The sequence below is a fragment of the Nestor notabilis genome, unplaced genomic scaffold (assembly GCF_000696875.1).
Source record: "Nestor notabilis isolate BGI_N333 unplaced genomic scaffold, ASM69687v1 scaffold11435, whole genome shotgun sequence".
Taxonomy (NCBI): domain Eukaryota; kingdom Metazoa; phylum Chordata; class Aves; order Psittaciformes; family Psittacidae; genus Nestor; species Nestor notabilis.
The window spans coordinates 8,091-31,162 of NW_009931019.1; the positions used below are offsets into that span (position 1 = coordinate 8,091).

Consider the following 23,072-nt stretch of genomic DNA (forward strand, 5'->3'; position numbering starts at 1 on the left):
ATGGTACTAGGAGAATCACAGAAAATTGAGTGCATTATTGAATTCATGCCACATTGTCTCAGGAAGAGATGGGAGTTATGTGTAGTGGTAACTTTTGTCCTTACTGTACTAACAAAGCTGTGGGCACTGCTGTCAAACCTAATTGTCTGCAGCAGATCGGGATAAAATGAATCTTTTCTCTTATCTAAACTCATACCTAGTGAGGTTTTATAAATGAGAAATAGATTTCAGAAAGAAGCTGCACAATTGATCAGAATCATTTGCCTCTATTTGCTGGACACAACCGCATCCTGAAAGCACTACTGACAAAAATTTTAAGAAAGCATCTGGCTTTGGATTGTGAGCAGACTTGCTTGTCATGCTAGCAGTTGCAAAATGCAGATACTCAGTTTAAAGCTGCCTATTTCTCATTTTGATCTGACATATTAAAAAGCATATAATTAATGGTTGACATTAGTAATTAACATTAACTTTATGGTGCTTAATATGCCATCATTCATCCATCAAATAACTGGTATGCATAATTTCTTTGCATAAAGGTTTTAATTGCACAAAATGATCCTTCAGTTCTCGGGCCCTGCAGTTTAAAGTAGTTGTAAATACGTTTTTAAAAGATGTGAATTTTTCGTTTATTGAACGTAAACATTGTTTTTGTTTCTCCATAGGAGTGTGCACAAACGTTTAAGCCAGGCACTTCAACCAGGGACCACGGCCCCAGACGCACAGATTCCATTAGTGGCTAAAGAGCACCACCTTGCTGTTGCCAGTGCTCTCTGGAGAAATTTCTTTCAGAGAATGTCACAGATGCCACCTTCCCCACAGCTTGCAGATACAGCTGCAGGTTAGTATTGACCCTCCCTATGACTTACTGGACTTGGTCTATTTCTGGATCACAAACTTTCAAGGATTTTGTATTTTGGGATATTTCTACTTCCATGTAGTAACTTAAATTTGCAGAAATGCAAAAAGTAATTCTATGCTAAATTCTATGCTAAATATTTTTACAAGAAGGAATATTGAAATTGTGAGTTACTTAATAGAATGCAAGCAGATTGAGAACTCCAAAGGGGTTTAAAGTTATTTAAGCCTGACTTCTTTTTCACTAGTAGTCACAGGCTTATAATCAGCATTGCAAACATTATACAATATAAATGAGAATAACTTCTTTCTCTATATCTAGAATTTACAACTTTTTGTTGAAGCTGGAAATTTTGTGTTGAACTATTCATTATGGTTGTGACTCGAACTAATTTTTTTAAAATAGTGTTTTATATTTTAAGATTATTTTTAAAAGGTTGTTTGTGTTTGTTTCGTTTTGTTTTTTGTTTTTTTTTTATTGCTAAACCCTTAGGGTCATGGTCATAAAAATAGTTTATAATTAATTTTAATTATTTATCTTGCTTTACACTGGAGGGTTTTAATCTTGAAGTACAATATTCCATGTCTATATGAACTCCACGTGCAATGTGTCAGCATGGTAGTGAATAGAAAGAAATACTTGTTTGATCTTCAGCTTCAGTGGCTAGCATTGTATTCTGTCGTTACAGTGAAATCTGGTATCCATTTAACTAAAATTTAGAGAAGTGAAATATATAGTATTTTTTCCCATCATGATATAAATTAAGTGAAGTTACAAGCTCAGAAGTACTGAGTTAGTAATAGAAAAGTGGCAAGACTCTTCATTTGAAGTAGCTCTGCAGTAGTTAGTAGGTAACATTAATGAAGGAGGCAGCGTGCAACAGTAGTGGTCTCACACTGGTGAAGCATGTATGGGAAACAGCAATACAAATCAAAGGAAGAGGTTGTTAATGTCAAAACTTTCATTCATTTCCTACAGTGTCATATCTTTTTATTTTATATTAGCACAGTGAAACAGCAAGAAGAACAACCTATTATAAACTCCACTTAGAAGCAGGGGAGTGCAGTTGTGACCTTCTTTATAGAGATGTGTTAGGCAGTACTACAGAGGAAGGCAAACCCTTCCCATGCTGTATGAGCTTCTTGCCTTAGAGGTTGCAGCCCAGAGGAGAGAGCAGCTGTCGCAGCTCTCCTGCTCCCCCTGCCAGGCAAATAGCCTGGGACTCACATTATCATTTCTGTCTCCTATTTCTCCCCTACCCATGTTATGGCCGATGCTGCAGAAACAATGTGATAATCTGGAAGGAGGCTGGCACAAATTGCTTCCTCACCTGAGGCAGACTGGGGACTCTGTACGGCTTTTTTTATTCTGAGGCACATAAGGAAATGTGAAGCCCTTCATAGCTTAAGGTAGTCTGTCCCTATACTATTAATAAAAATAGCTTCACTATTGTTTCTGAAAACCAGTATTTCTGTCTAATTCAGAGTCAGCTTCCTAATGCATGCAATTTTAGAAATCGTTATTTTAATAAATTAATATTACATTTATATTTAACTTGAATTGGAGAATGTGGGAACTAGTTGAGCTCCTTTATTTCATTGCCCTCCAAAGTCAGTTTTCCTGACTCATTTGACGCCTCTCATTTCCTATAAGCTAATAACTGCTCAGCATTTCAGATCACATTTTCTTCTTGAGTTTAAATACATTTATCGTTTGTAGCATAAAGAATATGCTGTTTCTTTTATTCTGGTGGTGATAGATACAGATTCCACAGTAGAGTTAATAGAAACAGCAAAATCAACAAAAACTCTTCGCAAAGTGCTGTCCCAGTTTCTAGATCTGCAACTGCTATATGAAGATCCTTTTTTCAAGAATAAGCTTGTCCATAGTACTCTATTTGCACAGTGACTTCTGATACATGAAAGTCTGTTCTAAAAATAGGACAGGTACCAGCTTTTACTGAGTGAATTCTTTCCAGATATAGTTCTTCACTTTGAGAAGTGTATGAAAACAACAAAGCAAATAAATAAAACTCAACCTTGTAAAGCACAGTAATACTTGTATGTACAAGGGAAGAAATGCTGGATGGAGGCAAGAAAGGGAAGCCAAAAAGACAAAAACAGCGAGTTTTTAAAACCTGTTTTTTATTGCATCGGTGGTAGAGCTATGTCTTCAGGATTTATAACCTGTGGTTTCATGAAGATACTTAAAATTGTGTATGTTTGGATCCACTTTCCCTCTGTTGTATTCAGCGTGTCATGTTGACTTACAGACTCCTTGGGACAGAGACTACATTTTAACGTGTGTACAAACACTGTCTGTTAGAAGAGTTGCCCAGTTTTAATTGAGATTTCTGGTACTTCCAGACTGCGCATTCTTAACTGTAATTAATTTTAGATGCTTGTCAGGGGAACAGGGATGTACTGAGAAACTGTTAACATGGTGCCATGTTTTTCTTTCTTTAAAATCAGGTTTTACCCTCTTAGCTTTGGATATACCCAGCAAAGCCCTATCAGATCTCCAGCCACAGCCCATTCTATCAATGATGCAGCTGTTTGGATGGGATGACATGGTGTGGCCTCAGCTGGTGTCAAGATATCTAAGTCACCTAATTCAAAACAGGTGAAAAATTGCCACTACTCATTCTTCCTTCCAGTACCTTTATTAGGCTTGTAGAAAATGTTGCTTCAAACAATAGTGTTTCATTAAGATGGTCCAGGTTCTTTGCATCTCCTTAAGTTCTAGGATGCTTGAAATCATCTGGGAAGTTTCACAGGGAGTAGTGGGTGCTGTTTGGGTTGGGTGTTTTGTTTGGGTTTTTATGTTTAAAAATACTCAAAATTTGTCAGGAAGATGGGCAAGTATTTTGGAAAAGTTATTTGTCTTTTATATAGCAAAGCACTTATTTTTTTCCCAATGGAGACAATGTTGGTACTAACAGATTTAGAAAATGGGGACCCAGGCAGTATCTTCAGAGGGGTACTTCCATGAAGAGCATTGAAGTAATGCCTCTAAGAGAAATGGTTGAAACCATAACCTATTTTTAATTTGCATAGTTATAGTTATCCACTCCTTCTATTGTTGCTATGCTTGGGCAAAGTTGTTACAGTGTGGCAAGGCAGCAGCCTCCTCCTGCCCTGGCTGTGCTTGAAGTTGTGCTTGCTAAATTTAAAGCATTGGACTTGTTTTTTCTGTGTTGGTTACACTTAACACAAAAACTTAAATCTTCTCATAAAAAGTCAAGAAAGCATTGTCACAGAAATCTGAAGATGCTATATAGTAAGTATTCAGTGCTTAAATATCTTGGCTTCTTCAAACCGAAGAACTTCTGCAGGAAGCCAAGGAGGATGAGTTGGGCAGAAATGCATGCATTAAAGCTTTCTTTTTGACAAGCTTGGAACTCTTTCTGAGTGCGTAGTAATATTCATGTAGCTCAGGTTTTTGAGACCTGCTAAATGGATGCTTTAAATTAAATAATAGGTTTAGAGAATGTATCACATTCCTGCATTTTACATGCCAATGTTGAATTTTCAGACTCAAAGGATTGTCTAGGTTGGAAGGGAGTCTCGAGATCAAGTAGTCTATTCTGTCCAACGCTTCTGTGCAAGCTTCTGCTTCAGTCAACTACAGCAGTTTGCCCAGGATACTGTCCAGTCAGAATTTTATATACCTGAGAAACTTTATTTGCTCTAAGTGGGCCTCTGTGAACCTAAGATAGATGGATTGTGGTTGTGGTGGTTGGGTTTGTTATTTTTTCCCCTCACCCTACTTCTGAATCAGGCTCTGGAAGCAGGGGAGGTGAGAGATCAGAGAGAAACAGTGTTTATATGTCGGGCTGTATTTGAAAGTGAAAAATATTGCACATTTTTAGGGTACGTATTGTACTAAGGAGCAAAGCTGTAAATCAGGATGTAGTAAAGTGATGGGCAAAGATGAGGCTATGGCCTTCTCACAGGGAGATGTTAAAAGATTAAATTTAGTTGCTCATGTATCAGTTTGGAACTCAGGAGTGTTCAGTCCTCTGATTTGCCATATTTCTCTTGTATGATCTTTTGCAGGGTGAGTTTCATGCAAGGTTGCAGGTACTTAGCATGTGCTGAATGAAATAAGTTAAACACATAAATATCCATTTACAGTTTGAATTTTGTTGCTCTTCAGGTGAGATCAAGAAAAACATTTTCGTGCCTAAACTGGAATTTTGGTATAATTTAGGTGCTTAAGGCTAATTACCAATTCCCCCAGCAAACACTCAAGTAAAAAGCAGTTACTAAAGTATTCATTAGCAACATTGATTAAGCACCTGACATACTCTTACATATGTATCCACAGATACATTGCTATGCTGGCTGAGGTAACATTTACTATGTTTGGAACCACGGCTAAAACATCCCTGTTCTCAGGTGTTTGGGCATGATCACATTAGCACGTGCAGAGTAGTACACACATGTAGCTAGTACCGAGTTCCTCATACAGCTCTGCTGCCATAATTTCATGTAAAACTGCTGTTAGTATTGAAGATAGCTCTCTGGGGGTACATTACTTGAGAAGTTAGAGTACTTGTGCAGGATTTGGAAAACCCAGGTTAAGTGGGTCTTGTACCCCGAGGAAATTCAAACCTTTGTTTCCAAATAACGCCACAGAAGGGAATAAGAGCACCTTGCCCTCTTCTGGCAGGTTGTGCCATGGAGTAACTGAAAATGTGATCTTAAAGGTCTTTTTCAGCCTAGTTGATTCTACGATTCTGTGTCAGGTTCCTGGACCCATGCTGAGAGAAATACCAGGAGAAATCATGACTCCATAGTCGAGGATATTTGTCTTTTGCTTATATGTGTATGTTCTCACTCTTTCTGGTTCTCTCTCATATGTTCTCACTCCCTTTTCTGACTGTCCTTCCTGCTGGAAGCATGGGGCAGAAAGCACTCACACGCAGGCAAATATTTTTGTCCCTAAGCTGTTGAGGTTGTGATTGTCCAGCACCAAGGAGAATTTTCTCTTTCCCCAGTTGCCTCAAGGCCAATGAGATAAAAACTGAAATATCTGAGACAAGGCAAAAGTGTGTTCCTACCTCATTAGCAGAGCTGTAAGGTGCTCAGGTTTCCTCATGAAAGGGCAATAAGTACCTAAAATAAGGCTTTTTTTGGTAGAATTATACAGAGGTATCACACTTCAAACACTGTCATTTTATTATATGCTAATAAGACGGCAAATTTTCGTGGCATGATTCATGTACTACTTTACCTTAGGCAGTCGTAGAGCAAAAAGTTATCAAAGTATCTAAGTGCTGGGATCTTAAGACTTCATTGTTACTGCGCTCTGATAATTTTCACATCAAACATTCTCAGTAGAAAAGTAAAAGGATTATTTGGTTGCTGATGCTGTTACATACCCTGCAAGCTCTGGGAATATGTGCACAAGCTTTGCCATTTCTTTTGCAGTTATGCCTAAAAGTTCCTCTCCAGATCTGTGTTGTGTGACGTGTGATAGTATTATAACCTGTCTAAACTAACTTTAGGCATTTGTATAAGCTCACTGGTTTAAAAGGACCACTTGCCGTGCTTCTGGCAGGTAGTTGTTGTTCTTTCCTCTCTTAAGGATTAGGAGCATATTGTTCTCTAGTTGTAGGGAGGTGCCTGAGTGGCTTACCTACCAGTAAGCAAGAGAAACAACAGTTGAAACTACAGCAGGAAGTGGTTTTGTGAGCCTTTGAGGACAAGTAGACTAGCTGTGTACATCAAGATTACATAAGGCTGGAATTGTTTATATGTTCCTGCAAAGAGCATTAAGTCCATAGGCATCCTGGTTTTTTCTCTTTTGGTGCTGGAATTTGATTTTGATTTTTTTATATTTTATTTGCTTGCATTTGGTCTCTCTATTTATTTTGTCCACAGTACCTCAGCAGGGATGTACAGTCAAAATATACAGTTGACATTGGTTTTAACTAAATGAAACAGAATGAAAAACTTTATTAATGTGAGAAACAGAATCTAGTTTGGTTCCCATCTGGACCTGTGCTGACTCTCTGTTGCAAGCATGAGTGAAAATTCAGTAGAAAATAAGTAGATTTGTATGCACATATATCAAGAAAAAGAGCACAAGCATTTTTCATTAAAGTTGAAGCACTTAGGACTGACCAGAGAGGAGATCTCTCACATAAAAAGGTGTAACTATTTGGAGGAAATTTCACCGACCTGAAACACACACGGAGCTTGTCCGATAGGAACGGGAATTGGGGTGCAGAACAGGCCTGCTGTCCATTAGCAAGGGGTTTCAGCAGAATTAATGATGTGGGGCTGGTATGCTTGGGAGAAGGTGATCACAGCAGCTGCTCATGGTGGTAAGGCAAGTAAAGCTTTGGGAATACTGAACAGTAGAGTTCAGGGATTGTGCACTGAGTGTTGATTGTGCCGTTGACTCCAGCCTGACACCTGGCCGTGAGTGTTTGACTGCAAGTATATACAGGAAGCTTACTGCATGTGGGAATGTGTATGTATATATATCTCTATATATATATGCTTGTATGTGAATACATATAAAAATGCATACCTCTCTACGTGTACATCAAGTGTAGTGGTTTACTTTCTTGTCTCCAAGGTACTTTTTTATGTTTCCCTTTTTGATCTGTTTCTAAGATGACATATTGCTTTATTTGCTAAAGCAGACCTTCTCTTCTCCATCTTTTATGTGGTTAGAAATAAGCAGACTTCGGCGTAGGATGGGGCGCCTGAGCTAGATTTGTCTGAAAGACTGGAGCAGCTTAAGCAGTGTCAATATGAAGTTCTGGCTTTATTCAGATAATCATTTCCAGCACTGTACGTTGACAGTTTAGATCATACTGTCAAATTACCCATTGTTAGAATAAGCATTTCCCATTGTATGAATTTTTCCCGTTTTATATAGCAAAAAACTATGTACATGTGTGTATATTACATATTGCCATGTGTGGCATTACCAAATTTATTGTGTTCTCTGTATTTAGGCATCAGGATATTGTGAGCAAAGTCTGTAGAGTACACAAAAGGAATGCCAGCTGGCCTTCCTGTTGCTTTATTTCTAATTGTTTCTGTGCCCTGTTTCTGTACGTCTACAGCAGAATGAGCCACTTTGGCACTTTTTTGCATACTTTTGTTAGATCTCTACCTTTTTCTTCCTCTTCTACCCATGCAGTGCACTGTGTGAAGCTTTTTCTAGCATGGGATATACATCCTATGAAGCTTTGACAGTACGTTCTTGGTTTCGATGCGTTTTGCAAATGTTCATAGATCAACCAAGTGGTATGCTGGCCAAGACAGATGCTGAGCGAACAGTTGGTAAGTGTTCACATTTCCCTAATGTTTGCAGTAACGATTCTATATTGCAAAACTGGCAAACATTTTCAGCTAATTACAAAATGTATTTTTGTTTGTATTCCTTTACTTTTACCTAATTACAAAATGTGTTTCTTTTCGCCGCTTGTGCTATTTATTGATAGTTTGCCTGCTCTGCATATGACAAATTTATCACAAACAAAGATAAAAGAGCTTGTTTCCTTGGAAGCAAAGAACAAAAACTTGCTCCCAAGGAGACAAGCTATTTTCCCCCCATGGAGAAACTGCTCTGAAAAAAGTGAAAATCTGAAGTAAATAGTCAGAAATCATGCTGTGAATGCCCTAAAAGAAAAAACAAGGAAAAAAAAATCAGTTGCAATTAATTCTTCCCTTTTTTGTATTGGATATTTTGCTTTCTTAGAGCAATACTTCATCACTTCTATAAAACACTGCAGTGCTATTTATCTGTAGAAAACATCTTCCAGCGACTGTTTTTCATACACAGTTTGTAGATTTTGAAGAAAACCATCAGTGAAATTAAAGACTTTGTTATCCATACTTAAAACTATTAATTCTCTTATAACTGTATTAGAAAAATAACTAGTTTGGACACACGTTCTTTGTCTAGAGAGGTGCAGTCTGTTGCAGAATCCTTGTATTTTAGACATTTTGAAAGCATGTTTGATTTTATTATTTTGGGACTAAAATAAATTGGAAAGCATACCTGTACACTATATTTACTGCTGTGCTCTCTTGTAACAACCAGGCAAAGCCTATATGGAGCAGCTGACTGAAATGACAAGACTGATCTTCAGACTCTCAGAAGTACAAAACATTCTTTCAAAGGCTCATGTTGAAGAGTCAGTTTTCAAGCAAGACCCTAAAAATGCTCTTGTCCAATTCATTAAGGTACTGTACATCTCTGCTAGCTTCACAGGACAATTTTAGTGAAAAGGAACTATATATCAGATTTTTTCATGTACAAAAAGAAGTTAATCACACAAACTTCTTGAGAAGTGTTGTAGTTTCATTTATATTTACTTCAATGTTTTTGTTTTCTCAGGCTGTTGGTAGAACTTATAGCAGCCTTCAGACACTCCCCGAGAAATCTGCCATGGTAACAAAGACTCTGGAGTATTTAGGTGATGTATTAAAGAATGTAAAACCTTATCTGAAGGTAAAAGGACCTCCAGAAGGTCTGCAGCTTACATATCGGATCATAGGTAATTATTTTGCAACCTCTTTTCTTTCAGGAAATAGCTTTAAGGAATCAATAAAATGTGACCTTTTTATATTTTTTCTATATATATACTGTCCATCTTAATGGTTTAAAGAAGCAAAGTCACTGAGATGTTAGTTAGATATTTAATTTTCTTCCACAGATTTTCTTTGGGTTTTATCGTGATGTCTAACCTCCTTGTGGTTTTTGTTGTGTTGCTTTGTTTTTAATTACTCCTGCAAATCAATATTTTCAAAAGTAAGATGTTTTCATGTCTTTTACTACTGAAAACCACCTGTTTTACAAAAACCCTACCTAAAACCAGAAACAATGGCAAGACAGTGAAGCATTGCTTCTGTCTGTTATGACAGGCTTTCTTTTTAGTTTAGAAAACATGGAAAAGGTTTAGGAAAAAAAACCAATCAGGTGTATTTCAGTCACTTCTTCACTTTCTGTGGGCTTGTAAAGTTATAAGGACAGAGCAAGAAACTTAACAAATCTAAACACCCCTTGCCTGTGTTCAGATTGTGTCTTCTACTGTCTCCCACATCACAGCAGTGATAATAGAAGAAGTACTTTTAGCTGGAATGAGCACATTTCCTTCAAAGCAGGAAGCTTTGACAACATTATTAGAAGTATTGTTAAGTGCTTGTTCTCTTTCTCTGTGATTGATCATTGTGTTTTCTTTCACTCCACAAGATTAATGTTGTTTTGCGTTGGTTTTAGAGATGGTAATGAATGACTTTTATAGATAAATAATATCTTGTAACAGCCTACTTTTGATCTTTCATTATTTTCAAAGTCTTAAACATATTTTTTTGGGATACTCCTGTATTTTCAACCCAGCAAGCATTTTCTTGCTTCTAATTAAATATAAAGTTAAGATGTCTGTGAGAACTACTACATGGCAATCTTGTTTTATTTAATCTGTGTTTTGAATATTAACACTCATGTAATATATAGTTATTTTCTCAAGAAAAATTAAATCTCACGTGCAATAACGTTATTTCTCAAAGTTAGGTTATTTACACATCAATATCTTTTTACTTTTTTTTTTTTTTTGCAACTCAAAAGGAAAATCTTAAAACTGGCTCAGAGTTATATACATGAGAGGTTAATATGTTGAAAACAAGAAAGATGCTCTTTGAAGTTCTCATTTTGTGAACTAGGAGTGACAAAGGTCTGGAGAGACCATACTGGTTTAAAGGAGTTGGCTGCCCCACATTCTTTTTAGTCTTCTGAATTAGATGCATTAAATAGAATTTGAAAGATATATCATGTTTTCCTACCATTGAATTGCTGTGTGAGTAGCTGCTGATAACGGCCACAGTGTTAGATAAATGTGAAGGGAAGGCACAGGCAGTGTCACTCTGAAAAATGTGATGAACGCACACAGTAAGGTAAATGTTTTAAGTGCATGTGTTCTGATTGCAGTAGTGTTATGTATCAAGTATGGTTAATTTTTCTGCAGGGATGTGGGAGGCTGTCCTTTCTTCAGCATTACTGTAGTTTTCCTAAAGCAGCTTCACTTGCCTAACAACTTGAACTGAATTGAATGAGTCTTGCACTTTCATTTTGCTGAACTGTAAATGGACTTGAGTCATCTCGACTGGGTTTTTTTAAGGGAATCCCATGGAATGAGTACATGAGACTTAAATTGCTTTGGGATTTCTTGCAATTTTTTTGTATTTTATTTTCCAACAGGTTGTCTGGTAAAGTTCTGGGCACCAATACTGGCTACTTCCAAAGCACAGCAACTCTTGTTCCGCATCGTGGATTGCTTACTGCTGCCACATTCTGTGCTCCAGCAGGACAAAGAGCTGCCTGTGGCTTTGCTGTCTGCCATTCAGGAAAGCCTGCCTCTTTATCTTCAGGTAAATACCTGAACTCTATTATCTGCAGACGAATGTATCTTCAGGAAAATATTCATGTTGCAAAGGATGTTTTCTTTTCTTTTTCCCTGATCAAAACAAGTGTTGACTGAATGTAAAGAAGTAGCAAGAGGAGCTTTTTCTTCTCGTAGAATTGGAAGGAAAAATGCCACCCTTTCCTCTTGTTGCATGCAGCTAGGCTTTGGTACGCTCTGGAGCTGCCAGTCTAACCGCTTTATACATAAAGCTTTTAGCCAACCTGGTGTTGTGAGAGATTTCTGAAACAGTGGATCAAATAATCTTAGTAGGTAGCAAGACACTTGTTGAGACGACAGAGCAAACAAATGTTTTAAATCATCCTTGACTTGGCTAACTGTAGATAATTAAAGATGGCTGCTCTTTTTTTCATTGCTCTTGGGAACAAAAGGAACTTCTCTGTGTGTCATGACACTGTTCTATCTTAATAGTTTGAGAATATTTTTTGCTGAATCAAGTTCCTGCTGCTTACACTTACATGACTAAAGCCTTTTTGCCCATTATTCCTCCTATTCTTCCCTCAACTTACCTGTCACTCTTGAAACTGCCAGGCTTGTTGATGCTGTAGAAAAAGACTAAATCCTGCTGGTGAGGAAGAGAAAAGAATACGTTTTTTAAATAAATGACATGTTTTTCCTTGTAAATCCTGGGGTCTTCTTTGATTACTATTTTCCATTCCCTCTTAGTCTTCAATTTGATTTCAGTCTTAACTGATGACTTTATAGGATTATATTGTGAAACAATGCAGGGGTGACAGTCTAAACATCCCTTGGATTTATTCCTTTAAAAGTTGCACTGTGATCAATGGCATGTCATCTGGAAGTGAATATGATTATATAATGATGTGCAAAATATGACTTTGCTGCTCTGTAGGTATTTTCAGAAGCTATATACATGTAGGGCCATCTGGACACTGGTATTACTACGGAGTGTGACTGCTTGCTAATTTAGGATTTCAGTTGGAGAGCACTGTTTCTCTGTAGCCTGCACATACGGATGTAGCTTTAAGATGAAACCACTCTGTTTTGAAGTCCAAGTGTTGTGGACCTTTGTTTCCTGTTTTCTTTGTCAGTCTCTGACTTCCTGACCTCACTGCCCTATTCTTCAGCAGTCTGCTGCATAGTCTATGTGCTTTCCAGCTAAGCCAGATGATCTTACTGCCCAAATAGTTTATTTTAGATAAATGCTGCTTATAGAAAACAAGCCAGTCTTTAATTTGTCAAACACTTTGGGGGAGAGAAAACAAAGAGAAGACGACTTTATTTTTCCTGTTCAATATGGAACTTCTACATTTTATTAATTGTTTGTATTTACAAAGTTGCAACATTTTTAAAAGCTGCAGAATGCTTCATTCCAGAATACTTTCTTCCCTTTTCATTGGGGAAGTGGAAAAATTCTGATTTAGAATCAACTTGAAAATATTTTAGTATCAATTTTAAATTCTCTTAGGACTGCTTCTGAACTCCTTTGAGATTGACTGGATTCTAGGCTCTCTCTGGCTTCTCAGGTTATCGTTTCATAGTTGGCTTAAGGCTAGATTCATTCCCTTTCACCCCCATGTGCATTCCCATTTAATTTGCTTTAATGATTCTGCGAATAGCAGATTGTGAGCTGATTCAACTAGTAACTAGCCCACAAAACAAACGAACAAACAAAAAACTGAACCTCAAACCAGAAAAGTGATAAAACACTGTATGTGGGAGGGAAAGCATGTAGATGTGGTGGGAGGAAAGGCAGATAGTCCGCATCCTCTGGGAGTAATCCCACCTTGATTAATTTAGACTACCAGCTCTTCATCAGGGACTGTAGTGACAGGACAAGGGATGATGGGTTCAAACTTAAACAGGGGAAGTTTAGATATAAGGAAGCAGTTCTTTACTGTGAGGGTGGTGAGGCACTGCAATGGGTTGCCCAAGGAAGTTGTGAATGCTCCATCCCTGCCAGCATTCAAGGCCAGGCTGGAGAGAACCTTGGGTGACATGGTCTGGTGTGAGGCATCCCTGCCCATGGCAGGGGGTTGGAACTAGATGGTCTTAAGGTCCTTTCCAACCCTATTCTATGATTCTATGGTGAAATGTGTGATCAGAGTCTCCTTGGGTGGCTGCCCTGGGTCTGGTGCCCATTCGTGGATGTGGAGCAGTGGTGTTTTAGTGCAGAAGCCTTAATTCACCCACCCTAATGTTAGACAAACAAACATTGTTCTATAGATCTGTCCCTGTTAATACTCCAGTTTACAACTTAATCCTTTGGCAGTTACATGAAAATAAAGAAATGGGAATTTGGATACCATGGAAAATATTTTGTTATACATGCAGATTCTTTATTTATAGTCAGAGCATAAAAACCCTTGAGTAGCATTTCTACTCAGAGGTCTTTTCTGTTGGGTTTTTTTCTTTTCTTTTTTCTCTTTTTCCAGCCTTCTGAAAAGTTCCAGGCTCCTTCTCAATCTTCTTTTCTTGTCCTGAATTCTCCTTCTTAAGCTCCTTCAGCATGGGCTGCTCCTCCTTTGTCCAAGAAAACCTCCTTAAATATTCAGAAAACATCATTTTGCAAGCAGTGGTTTGAAAAACTTCCCTCTTTCCAGAGCTTTTAGCAACTAATCTTAATGTGGTTTATTTGATCCTTTTATGTGGGTTTTGAAAGGATTTGAAATCAGTCTTAGTAGCAGGTAATTAAGTTCACACATTCATTGATGCAGCGATCATATGAAATCCTGTAGAATTCCTGACTTGTGTAGAAAAAGATTCCCCAAACAGTCACATACCCTGTGCAATGGTAATGCAACTGGCCACACAACTTGGGCACCAGGATGAAAAACAAGGACAGTGATGTTGTCCTTGTGCTGTACTGTGAGAGGGCATCGCCCTTGTTCATCACCCTGTAGTCGACACCCTATAATTGTCACCCTACGATTGTTCATCTTTCAGCACATCATACGAAGCTCCTCCCCCACAGCATCATTTATTACTACCTTCCCTATTCATCAAAACTGATGACTGTGTCTCACCCTCCTTCACCACCCCAAACATAGACATTTATTTTTAATAGCTCAAAATTAACAGGCTTTGTTTAATTGAAATTTTGTTTAATTAACAAGCACAAATGATTGTAAAATGCAATAATTCAGACCAGCCGTTGTATTTCTCTCTCCTCAGTTCACACTGACTGTATTTACTTGTTATGTTTGTGTCTACTGTACATACAAATTTGGGCTGTACAGCTGTGCCTTTTGACAGCTCTTGGGCAACTGGGCTGTTCTCCACTGTACACTGAGCTTACCTAGAAGTTTCCTTGAAACTGAGTCACCGATTCTGCCTTGTCAAAATAGCCTAGCTCTAGCAACTTTTCAACTAGTATTTTTTTTCTTGCCTGAAGGGTTACTGTCTGGCTATTATTTCTGTCACTTGCATCATCTGTTTTAGATAATATTTGATGACCTAAGACAGATTTTGTTGGGATATAATATCACAATTGTCCTCGGAATTTTTTAAATGGTGGAATGCAGAATATAAAGCATCAAGAAAATGAATGAACCTCCATTGTATAATTTTACGGAAGTGTTCTTAAATATGAGATAGTGAGGCATGTAAAATCTACGCTTGGGTATTTTGCCCCTCTAAAAAGAAGTTGAGCTGATTTGTGTGATAGCGGATTGCTGCAGCCTACCATGGGAAATTTCATATTGAGATTGCGCTTGGATGGATTTCTTTGGGAATTATTTGAAGGAATTTTAGTATGTATTTATCAGTAATATGGAAAAGAATGGATGCGGTATACAGGACTGACTGACTTTAGAGAAGAAATAGTAGTTTAAATATATCTTACAGAATATGGTGTGGGTGCATGGAATAAGCGTGATATACATAATGATGGGAAAGGTAAGATACCCTGCTTGATTTATCAGCATTAATCCTGTCCAAATACAGATGGTTGATTGCTATCTAAATACAGGAGAGTGGTGAAAGAGCTTAATTCCAAGTAGTGCTTGGCACATACATTTTCCAGTGATTTTAATGGGTCTGTGCAGGCTCAGCACTTGTCAGAGATCAGACCTTGAAAGCCCTCCTGTGAGCCACATCTGTGGTCCGATATTTGAGCAAGCTTATTAATACATTTTGTGAATTATAGTATGTGTTTAATAGGAATTGTACAACATTAATTGGCGAACAGCAGATTTATTCCAACAGCAGGACTGATATTACAAGTCATCATTAGATAGCTTGGCATTTCTGCAGTGAATAGTTCCAGTAATCCATACTAATCGGTTCTTCGCTCTCCACAGGTGATTTACAGATATATAGATAAATCAGAAGAAAGAGGCAGCTCTGGCCACAAAAGGTTCCTGCAGTGAACACACACAGGAATCAGTTGCCTTTCTGCTAAAATGAGGAGCAGATGTTGTCATGCCCCTCTGCTCCCCTTAAAAATTCTTTGGGGTTTTTTTTCCTTCCTTTCTTAACCTCAGAAGATAGTTAAAGAGCACAGTTAAGGAAAAGAGAGCGGCTCTATCAAGCCTTTAAAGTCCATCTGCTTTGTAGGGATTGTCCTAGGGGTCAGATGTGACTGATTTCAGATCTCTGGTCCAGAATTGCAGTCCAGTAGCATGTGTTTCTTTTCTCTCTCACATGAACAGTAGCTTCCTTCATCTCTGTTAATTACCGGTGGGATTTAAAAGAAGAAAGTTCCACATTATTTCCTTGTAATCACATCCCTGGCCAGCGCTGCCTGCGATGTTTTGCCATTGTACTCGGAGATTTGCAGCTGCTGTGCAGTGTTGGTAATTTATCCCTTCTGCCACTGGGGATATGGCATTGTCAAACCTTGTGCCGGTCTGCTGCTCTTGGCACTTTGTAAGAAAAAGGAGTCCAAAATAAAGAACATGGTGTTGAGCTAAAGTCAATGGGCCCTCTTGTCCACAAGAGAAATCCAGGTTCTTTTCTGGAAACTTTTAGGGGACAGTAGGAGCATCAGGGTCAAATGTGTGACGATTCTTCCCTGAAGATCTTTGATGCTGTAGGTGTGCCCTTCCTGTGTGAGGACTGATGTGTGGATTTTTCTGCTGTGTAGAAGAGAAGGATTTTTTTGCTTGGGGGTGTTTTTCTGGCTCCCAATAAAAAGGAAGGCAATTTTTATCGCTGGAAGAAAGAACTGAATTTGTGTCTTGGAAGCTGTTAGTGCTAATCTTGTAATTTTCATTAAGAAAAAATTATGAGGATCCTTCTTCAAGTGAGAATTTTGTTATTACTATGTAGTTCTAAAAATTACACCTTTTTTGAGAGGCAGCATCTCTGCCTGATCCATCAAAAAGGAACCTAGAATCCTTCCTAAAGAAAAGATTAGGTTACAGGAAAAAGGTGTTTTCTTTTTAAATGTTTTTTAAGCTAACAGCTCTCCTTAAGGGATTTCAAGAGCTCTCTCAAACCTCATCAGGTAACTAAAGAAAAAACATCACTAGTTAACTTACGTCCTTTTTTAACTCTCTAGTCAAGAATAGTATCTCTCAGTAATGCTTTTGGCAGTGTGTTGTTTTGTTGGTGGTGGGTTTTTGTTTGTTTTAATTTTCATTTAATCCTTTCCTTCTTTTTCATATTACATCTCCCCCCATCCCACACCCCCAAAAATTAGAATCAGATACTTCAACTCAGAAAATGAAAATGCTTTTACAAATTGTCAGGGTAGGTTTGTTGCTCCATCTTAAATTCTCATCTATGAGAAGATCTGCAAAAATTAGTCAGTGTTCCTTCAGATAATCTAAATTCTAATATTTTTTGCTATTTATTGCACTTATTAAGGGTCATTGGGATAATTTCTTAAAAGTAGTAACTCTTATTATTTAATAGTATCTGATTTCTTCCTTATTTTCTTGACACTCTGTAGCATTTGTTGTTCCTCAATTTGAAGAACTGTCTCATTTCAGTTAGTTCTTCATAGGTGTTACGTTCTTCATGTGTTCTTACAGGTGTCCTCTGGAAGGTTGTGATGTTCTTTGTGTCCCTTTTATCAGACAGATTAATACACTTTCCTTTCTTCCAGCTTTTTTTTTTTTCCTTCTTGTAGTGTTAGAACAGTCTAAAGAGTGCCAGCTCTGATTTTGGGACCAAGGAATGTTTTCTGTGTAAGAGCTGTACTAGAGAAAGCACAGGCAACAACTCTTCTTCATGCCTGCTGCAACATCTTGCTGAAAACACCAAACAGCCTTAGATACTAAATAATCTGTCATCTATAACAGTCTGAGCCTACTTGCCAAGCAGTGGTTTTAAGAATTCTGATATAGTAGCAGCTGCTTTTTCCTACAAAATTTTGCTGCATGTACACAAAATGGAAAGAGAACTGAACTGTTAAAGCCCCTGTTCAGGAAGTGTGGCTTTTACCATCAGGACTCACCAGAATTACCCAGGAGCTCTCTAGAATTACGTGAAGTTAAACCCTAACCGAAGGTGTCTGCGTTCAAGAGGGCCACTTACAGCAAGTCTTCAGGCATGTCCTGAAGCACCTCATTTCTTGAAATCTCACGTTTCCTGTGTTGATTTACTGTGGAACCAAAAGTGGGAATTCCCCATTTCAAGGAGGTGCCAGGAAGACCCTTAGCTACGGCTCAGCCTGCTTTTTTTCTGAAAGAATTGTTCTGTCATGTTCATGCAGACAGGTGTAGATGGAAATCTCTTTGGGGAGGGCCTCCTATGTGAAAAGCAACAGAAATACTCCTTGTCAGTAGCTGGGGAACAAAAGCAGCTTGTGAACTGTTCATTCCTTCATTAGGGGCATTAGCTTACCCCAGCAAGCATCAACATTCAGGCAGGTACTCCTCCTACCAAAACTGGAGTCTGAATTGCAATGCTAGTGGAAGTTTGAAGTACTCTTGAAGTTGCTGCCTAGGGAACTCTGTGCTTGAACTTCTTTTATGCCATTATTTTTGTTGGACAAAGCTACTGTGAGAACTGAATTCTCAAGAGGCTTCTGTTTGTGCCGCTGACTGTGACCCTTATGATAGGAGATCACTGGAGATTTTTATTTTTTCTTAGTGATTTGTTCTTCTTTCTTTCAGCAGTCAAAGGAAAGGGAAGGAAACTCTTAACTTTCTTTCACAGCAACTCGTACCAGTAACAAGAATACTCTTTTCAGAGATCTACTGTGTATATGTGTAATAACTATGGGTAGTGTTCACCTAGGCACTTTCTGGGCAAGCACTTTCATTATAGATTTCTCTCTGGATCAATATAGCTTATATTGAATAAATGACTGCAGATTTAGGCTTGCCTTAAACAGATTTTTAAATAAACCTCTAAATCCCTTATAAATGGTGCCCAATTTACTCCAATTCATTCACACTATGAGCAAAAATTTTCTTGTCAGACCATGATTCTAAGTGCTCATTTTTCTGCTATGTTGTTCCTACAAAGATTTCCTACAGTGCTTTACAAACAGGTGAGGTATTCTCTCTCTCCCTTCATAAATCTGACTTGACTAATGTACTTTTTTAGACATGTACAGAGTTAAAAAAGAAATTAGGAACTCTTGGGCACAGAGACGGTTTCTCAGGTCTGAAAAGCCAAGGTTTTATTTCAAATTTGAAGGGGAGTTTCCGTGTCCCAGAGCTTTTCTTTCAATATATTAATTGGTCTAGTAGAAGATTTTTGTCTTCTTTGCAAGCCTTGCCCTGGCCCTCTCTTCATTTGTAGACCATCATATCTGCAGCAAATTACTGATGCTTGTGTGCAGCAGTTTACAGAGTGTGTATTTAGCTCACAGTTTTTAAAGACTTATTCAAAAGTATTGTTAAAAATGTATTTATTTAATTTCTCACTTTCTGACATTTTCTTCTGCAGGGCCTGTCCTTTATATGTTGCCATTCCCAAACACAGGGTGCCTATTTAAATCAACTGCTTGGCAGCATTATTCAGCAATATTTTGGACGATTTCTCCCTTCTTCTCCATCTGTGCTTGGAGCCAACCAGCATCCAATGCTGACTGCTTTATGCAGCTCCATTACAGCTCCCCAGATGCTCCGTCTACGGAAGACCACTCTGCATGTCATAAAGTAAGGACCAGTGAAGTAAAAAAAAAAACCCATCACTTATTCAGATTTCACAAATTGCTCAGGAGAAAGGGAATGCCACTGTTTTCTTCCAAGTTAACTGCTAGTTTGGCAGTGGGAAAGGCTTCCAAGTTTCTGGGCAGAGAGCAAAGGAAAGACAACGTGTATACATCAGGAAAGTAAAATTTGGAAGATCTGGAGACCAGTGAGAGTGTCATTGAGGATAAAGGTCCTGGACTAAAAGAAAAAATATCACATGGGACCACGTGAAAAGCAAGTATTTTTCTAGAAAAGTTACACTCCAATAGACATCATCATGTGTTTGTGTCTCAGGCTGTATTTAGGGTCACAGAGGTGCAGTGCTTACAGTTGGAAAATTGAAATGGAAGATTTGGTGTGTGGGAACGAAGAGGAAGATGTAAAGGCAGGGAGACAGTGCTTGTTCACTGCGCTGTCACTGCTCACACGATGTCAACAGCAGCTCTACATGCTGATTCCCTGCTGCTGAGAGGCTGATGCTTGTTTTCTATAATGCAGAATAGGGAACAAGCTGTACTTTTTGTCTATGTTGGGAGAGGAATTAAACCCCCTCAGATATAACGTGGTTGCTTTTATCCAAGGTAATTGTATTTTTGTTTATTGAAAAGTCTGTATTACATGTTGGTTAAAAGAATTTCAGTGTTGATCTTAAGCAAATATGACAGGCAATCCTGTAAGTAAAGCCTCCATTATCCCATATCAAGGGAATGAACTAAGATTTTGCAGTCTTAGTTCTGATGTCTTTTTAAGCTATGAACACTCAAACTTCATCATCTTAATAAAGTTGGTTTGAACGTGTGCGTGCATGTGTGGATTTTAAGACTGAGAGTGGAAAGAAAGTTCTGAAACTGTAATGGCACTTGGTGATTTGTAAGACATTAAATGTTCCTTAGTGACGTGGGAAGAATCTTAGAACTGAGCAGCACTCTGATTTACAAACTGGGGTGGTCAGGAGGCACCCACTAGGTCTATATGTAAATACACAGGTTGTTCACTAGCCATATATAAAAATACATAAGTGTTACAACTTTCATTTGTCAAGTTATACCAGTGCTCTGAAGCTGTGCAGTGAAATACTCAGATCCCTGAAAGCTGTAGAAGCACTCCTTATGTTTAACAAGGATGGTGGTTTTTGATTGATGCTTTGCTCAGTAAACATGTGCCTTGCTTGAGTAGCTGGTGGAACCTAATATTCAGTATCTAAAAAGGTTGTCTGAAGGTGTTGGGAGTGCTCTTGCTAACTGATGAGTAAATGCTGTGTCCTTTTTACCTGCACTCTTCTCTCCTGAATGTTTCAATTTAAGCTTACTGTCTTCAGATTTCTGTATTCTGTAATGTCAAACCAACAGTAGTTCAGATTCTTGTATCCTTTTGCAGAAAAATATCAAATCAAGCTGTTCAGATTGGAACACTTAATATGCATGAAGTCAAAATTTGCTCATTGCAGATTGACAGGTTACCTTTTATCTTTGTGACAAATTTTATACCAGAGATGACTGTGTTAATTCTGGAGGAGCAAAAGCAAACATTGGCTGTCCTGCTACAACATACTGTTGACAAAAATAAAGTAACAGTACCAGTATAACAGCAGAGCTGTTACCACAAGTTGGGTTGTGAGTTGACAAAAGCACTAAACTAAAACTAAATAAAGTAATTGAACAACAGTTGTATTTTGGATGTTGTTTTAGGGTATTAGAATCTTGATTCTTCCCTTTATTCAACTATTTTATGAAGCTTTTCTGTTTTAACTTTTGCAGTTTCATTTGGCTTTGTAAGTATAATTGATTGATAGCTGTTATTTCTCACTTCCCTGTCAACAGAAGAGTCAGAAGGCATCACTGTCCACTCATAAATTGGGAGTCATTGCTAAGACTAAGGCAAAGATGTCATTAGATAAAGATACTGTAAGGTATATGCTGCTTGCATTGAATGGAAATAACGAACTATCGCCTTTGTTCTGGTTTGCTTTGTCTTCCCAGTGAAAACTACTTGCAGTTCAAAGGTAACGCTCCACCTCCTCGCTTGGCCTCAGTTCTTGCCTTCATTCTCGACGTACTTCAGAGAACCCAGAGCATTGAGCTATGTGACATTGACTTAGTTCTCCCGGCCGTGTTGAAATGCATGGTATTGGTTAACGAGGTACAAGGTGAGCTGCTTGTTTGCTTTAATTACATCCCTGCACACCTGTAAGATTTTTGAACCACTGAGCATCTTTCATACCAGTGTTTAAGACTCTTAGATGACGTGAATGAGATACTTTGACCAGATAAACTGGACAAGCTTTGTTTTTTCATTAGCTGACCTGGCTGGAATGCCTGTCTCCAAGAGGCAGAGAAGTCCTACCTCTTTTTGCTCTCTAATGATCAACTTGTAAAGAGTCTGAAGAGCATTTCCGTTTTCCCCATACTTCCCATCATCTCATTTCTTCCAGACTTAGTAACTGTGGAAATTTTCTTATACCTAAAGGTTTGAGACCAAATAAGATTAGCATATGTTCTCCCCGTAGAGGCATCATAAATGGATTAAAAGTAGCTTGTTGCTCTCTGAAGGCATCTTTGAGTCTTCTTTCTTCTTTTAGCGTGCTTTGTTTGGTAGTGTGATCTTTATTTTTAGTTTCTTAAAAGATGCAGCACTCTGTTCACCCCACAGTTGTATAATGGATGTGCATGTGTGCCTAAGCTCAGAATTTCCACTTCTTGCTGCCAGCAGGGGCATTAAGCAAAATGGGGATTCACCTCTGACTTCTCCTGGGAATTTTGTTTAATAAAGTACTTTTTGATCCTGGTCTGTGAAAGTTTCAAGGACAAGATATGCTTAGGAAATGAGCTGAATCATCACACCCCTTTCTTCCCCCTTTTGCCGTCGCAGCCATATCTGCCTGAAGCTGAGAGTACTTTCTTTGCAATGTGCTGTGGAGCAGAATGAGCTGAATGCATCTTGCAACTTGAATAATTATTTGGAAACAAGGGGAAGAAAATAGTGGAGTTTTAGGGTTTTTTTTCCCCTTAATAAAAAAGAGGTAGGGTAGATTTCAGAACAACACCCACCACTGAAAGTAAGGAGTAGGTCTCTATAGCTTTGGGCAGGATATAATGCCATGACTACTTTTCTTCCATTCAAATAGGAATGGTTAAATAATACAAACAGAACTGAAATTTAAATAAAATCTCTATTTCCACCAAGTGGTGTCTCTTTGCTTTCACTTAAAGAGGCCATAGTGTACTTAAAAATCTGTATGTTTAAAGGATAATGGTGGTGAAAATAAGACTTTTGCATAAATCTGTGATTCATTCTGTTCTTTATAGCCCATCTAACTAACTGCTCTCACAGTCATTTCCCTTGCATCAAAGTAAGATAAACCCCTTTTTTTTCCTCTCATTTGAAAATTGTAGTCTTCATGAAAGACATTCTCCAGATGGTCAGTTCAAGAGCTCTGTGTGAATCTTGTGATTTTTCTTTTACAGTTAAAAAACTATCTACCGACATTGTACAGTACATGGTAGAAGGCTGCCAAGCGGGGTCAGGAGGAGAGCGTGCCACCCAGCTGACTTCTGTATTTAGGTAACCAGAAAATATGCCAATTGGCAGTGAGACTCCCGCAAGCCAATTGACAGCAAACATGTTTTTAAAATAGCTAATTATCCTCAACATACTGCATTGTCACTTGTTTATGGTATTTAAATAACGCTACTTTTGGCACTGCTTTTAA

At 38.2% G+C, this 23,072-nt stretch overlaps 1 protein-coding gene across 1 annotated transcript in view; it reads left to right on the top strand.

The window, feature by feature from the left end:
- LOC104406640 (protein MMS22-like) overlaps window positions 1-23,072 on the top strand; it is a 31,396-nt gene that overhangs the window by 1,519 nt on the left and 6,805 nt on the right. The window contains exons 2-10 of the mRNA XM_010015689.1: window positions 666-841; window positions 3,331-3,481; window positions 8,024-8,166; window positions 8,930-9,072; window positions 9,227-9,386; window positions 11,087-11,256; window positions 19,116-19,327; window positions 21,343-21,509; window positions 22,828-22,924. Coding sequence (XP_010013991.1) covers window positions 666-841; window positions 3,331-3,481; window positions 8,024-8,166; window positions 8,930-9,072; window positions 9,227-9,386; window positions 11,087-11,256; window positions 19,116-19,327; window positions 21,343-21,509; window positions 22,828-22,924 — 1,419 coding nt within the window. The remainder of the gene's footprint in view (window positions 1-665; window positions 842-3,330; window positions 3,482-8,023; window positions 8,167-8,929; window positions 9,073-9,226; window positions 9,387-11,086; window positions 11,257-19,115; window positions 19,328-21,342; window positions 21,510-22,827; window positions 22,925-23,072) is intronic.